The sequence below is a fragment of the Halyomorpha halys genome, unplaced genomic scaffold (assembly GCF_000696795.3).
Source record: "Halyomorpha halys isolate HHAL.00 unplaced genomic scaffold, Hhal_1.1 Scaffold311.1, whole genome shotgun sequence".
NCBI classification, from domain to species: Eukaryota; Metazoa; Arthropoda; class Insecta; order Hemiptera; family Pentatomidae; genus Halyomorpha; species Halyomorpha halys.
In genome coordinates, this window is record NW_027106659.1 from 249,223 (window position 1) to 253,597 (window position 4,375).

Consider the following 4,375-nt stretch of genomic DNA (forward strand, 5'->3'; position numbering starts at 1 on the left):
ATATGTAATGTTTTAAAGGCTATCTATCTACAAAAACTTTATTCATGGAATTTCCTGACTTTTTCAGTTAATATTTGGAAAAACAATACAGGTCATCGAAAGAGTTATTATGGGACACGATTAATCTTGCAAATTATTACACATTACAAGGGAATATAGACAATTACTTTATAAGTCAGTTTATAATAGTACAATTTCTACGAGCCATGTAACAATGTTAATTAAAGCTTATAAAGAAAAATTGATGAACAGATTATTAAGCCAAAGCACGTTAGTCGCTGAGGATACATTTCATAAATATGGCACAAATACACCAGTAATGTATACAGAATTCATTATTGCAAATGCATACTTGCATCCTCTAGCTAGCTTGTAAAATTTTCTGAAATTCAAATTCATAAAACTATCCAGGTTTTTCAGGTCTGGTAGAGACCCAGTTTAGATGTTAGAATTTCATACCTGGAGATGTCAATACAGGATGAAAGGGACCTTCAGTATCAAACTTCTGTACCATATTCTTCACATCATCGTTGAACAAGAGATAATCTTGGACTAACTTCTCTTTAAAACTGATCTAAAATATTTAAAATAGATTAGAGTAAAATAATAGGCTATGATTAAAATATTTTTAGATAATTAGACTTCCCACAGCTGGGACATCTACAACCAGAGTACTTGGTCACAATAAAAACAATATTTCAATAAACTAGACTTTTGCTATGTATTGACAATACCGGGTTGAGCAAAAAGTTATATTTAATTAAATAGGTATTCTGGGAATACCCAGTATAATGAAAATTATTCGGTAATTCGTTTGTTCGTATATATTTTTAACTCTTCCAAAAACCATATAAATATTTTCTACTTTTCATTTTTTATTTTTTAACCTCTCTTAACGTTTCCTCTTAAAAAAGACTTAGTCATTCTTGTAACAGCTTTTTTAATTCCGAGTTTGGTCGTTATTGGCGCAGTGTCCATTAGGCGTTTGATTTTCAAGCTAACAGGTTCGGTTTATTTATTTTTTCTTTCTTTCCCCTTTCTTTATTTTACCACCCCTTCTTTTCTCCATTTTCCTTACCCACGTTATAAGTTATGTTCACTATATTATTATTGGTGTTTTCAAAAAATTATTTTTTTTCTATTCATTTCTTATGGTATACTTTACTTATATTTTGCCTCTTTATCAATTATTATTGGTACATATATTTTCTTCCTCTCAATTTTCTTTTTCTTTCCATATTTCAATTTTAAAATTATTAATAACTAATATGTTCATACTTCTTTGCATTATATAACTTCATTTCCTTAATTATGTTATTTTAACCACTTTTTCAATTACATATGTATACATTTTATTTCCTGCTTCTCTCATCACTTCATTTTATTTATTCTATTTTGGCTCATTCTAGCTGGTTCATAAATAGCAGGTAAAAGCGGTCGGCTTGCACCTGGGGCATTATGGGTCAATAAAGCACTTACTGAACAAGTAATATCCCATATAGCGGCTAGATCTACATTGTGACCAACCATAAAGATAAATGGAAGAGCATATAGCATTTTGGATGTTAAAAGAAATCCGCCTGGTATAGAGAAGAGGTCCTAGCTTCTGCTCCGAAACTTGATAAGCCAATGAGATGTTTGGAGGAAAAGTAGAGGGGAGGATAAGAATGCCATAAAGGGAGAAGGAAAGGAGGTGACTCTTCAGAAGACATCGAAAAGATAGGACAGACGAAAGAGCAGCAAAGGACAACTGAAGCCGGGGACTCTAACAAAACGAAGCCAATGAGGAGGAACTGAAGAAAGCTGGAACCCAACCACACAAATAAGTTAAGTAATAGTCCTAAGATTTTATTTTGAATGGCAAAAGAATTAAAACTAGAGTCAATAGAATATTAATGGTCTCGTCTGGTATTCTCAATCCAATAGCATATCAAGTAAACTTAAATTATAGTCAATATGGATATTAAGTTCTCTCTAATATAAATTAAGCCTGTTGTAAATATAACCTCATGCTAATTTGATACACTGTGGGGAGTTGGAGCTCTTCACGTATGACACTATTCTTAGCCCTCTGAAGCATAGTTCCCTTGCAGAAGAACGAATCTCTGAAAGCCCTGTAGTCTGTTCAGTGTTGTCTTGTAGAGGTGTCTCAGTAAATGTGCGCCATGGAGGAGGGTCAGTCTGATTACCACCTTGTAGAGATACTATGTAACAGGTAGCCTTATTTATCAAACACTTATAGCAAGTAGGTTGGTCAATGTACGACATGTCACAATTTCACAAGAGGAGATTATAACACAAAAAGGCAATCCTTCCTGGCCGGACCCACTCCACTAAGACCTTCAGGGAGCAATGTTTCTATAGTCTTGAAATATTTGCTTAAAACAGGAAGAGGAGATTTAAAATAGTTAAATCGAGCAATATTTAAAAAGTACCTGAAATTTAAAAACGGCGTGAAATTAATTAATAATGTATAAGTGATAAAAATATATTGTAATAATCAAAAATTTACTAAATTAAAATGAAAAGAATTTTATTCGTTTTAAACTAAATTCAAATAGAAAAAAAGATAGCTTGGGTTCAAATTAAAAACTTCAATATTTAACAGATAATATAATTTTATAACATAAGAGACTTTTCTCAGGGCGGGTTACCTGGCAATCAGAACAGACGACACTTTACTACTAATAAGACTAACTTAATTTCTAGACATTTTACAAACACAATAAATTCCACTTAGAAACAAGACTAACCAATTACACAGCTTCCCCTGATAATTGTTGATCTCTTCTCGATGATGCTATATCCAACTCCCAACAATGGCTTTTATTACTTTCCCCTCTCTAGCTGAACGGACGTCTTCCCACCAAGCCCGCAAAATCAAGAGTCACTGTTTCCTCTCCTCCATCTTCAACTTTTTACTGCTCGATCCAATAAATAATCGATTGTAGTACAATCGCTCTGCTTTATTTACTATAATTTGCGATGTAATTAGTTTATTGATAATTTTCACTTTCCTCCATTTCTTATTTGAATATTCTTTTTCCATAATTACTGTATAGTAACAACAAAAGTTGAAACATTTCAATCCATATTATCAAACAAACAACCCAACGAACACTTCGGAAGGACGCGCACCGCCATCTATCTCGTTTTGAAAAGCGTCTTTATTTTAGATAATGAAAACTGGTTAGCTTGCTTTTTGATTTAAAATAACAAATAAACAATATACATAAATAAAAACATAATTAAAATAATTTATCTATGAATATCAACTATTTATTAAAAAAGAGGATATTACAATATATATATATATACGTACCGTGCATTTATCGATAATCTTTAAAGATTTTTGTTTTGTCTTTTTCAACTCCTTCCAGACCTTCATTATACCATCGTGCCTTTTAAACATTATTTGTGGGATGTCATCTCGTAGTGCAACTTCAATAATCAATTATAATTAATAGATATAAAATTAAAATTAAATCTTTTTTTTTTTTTTAACTTACTAACTACAAAGTAAAAAAAACTACCAAATCATAAAGTAGGTTTAGTTTATCAATAATAACAATCTAAAAATAAAGATTGGAAGAAGAAGAAAGCCCAGCCAAGTGGGGCGAAACGTTGGCTAACAATAAATAGTTTTCTTTTATTATTTTGACACCTTTATTGACCGCCACCCAGACTATCTTCCTACAATCTTAAAATAAAGATAGTTTAACTAACTTTATTTTTTTAAAAGTAATAGTAGCATTAAACCCTACAGTAAATGCACTGGAAAATGTAACACCAGCATGCATTTGGGGATCTGATTATTGTTCGTTTTTCAAAAATGGCCCATAAAGCAATTAAAGCATAAAAATTCAATGTTTTATGAGTGATTCTTGAACATTAAACTGTTTGGTTGTCATTATAAAAGGGAGGAAATGATTAAAAAAAAATTGGTACTTACACAAAAACTTTATTTTATCATCAAGAGCAGGAAATGTACTTTCAAGAACATCGACAACTAAATCAAATCGATCATGATAAGACGTCGCTATGGGTATTTGCCTCAAATGTCTTGGAGGTGTAAGCAACCTTCCAAAAAAAAAAAATTGATATAATTAAAATAATAAAATTCTAAGCCTAACAGAAAAAACATGAATAAAAAATCTAGAGGAGTCTCCACATCACATAATTTTTACTTATCGCTCTATGTTGAGTTGAAATTAATCTTTGCTCATAAAAATATTTCGATTTCATTTCTCCTTACTGTACTTCAATATATAGGATAAACGAAAGTAAAAAAACTAACTATTATCATAACCTCAACTAAATTAGATTCGTACCCACCTCTTGAGGATATATAAACTCTTTTTATAATTATATAAAT

General features: G+C 31.0%; 1 protein-coding gene across 2 annotated transcripts in view; it reads right to left on the reverse strand.

The window, feature by feature from the left end:
* The window catches only part of kl-2 (dynein heavy chain 2, axonemal kl-2), a 192,858-nt gene that overhangs the window by 125,855 nt on the left and 62,628 nt on the right, over positions 1–4,375 (reverse strand). For both annotated transcript variants that reach the window (XM_014421280.3, XM_014421281.3), the window contains 3 exons: positions 3,953–4,080; positions 3,323–3,441; positions 460–574 (listed from right to left, as the gene is read on the reverse strand). In XM_014421280.3, the coding sequence (XP_014276766.1) occupies positions 460–574; positions 3,323–3,441; positions 3,953–4,080 (362 nt within the window). The remainder of the gene's footprint in view (positions 1–459; positions 575–3,322; positions 3,442–3,952; positions 4,081–4,375) is intronic.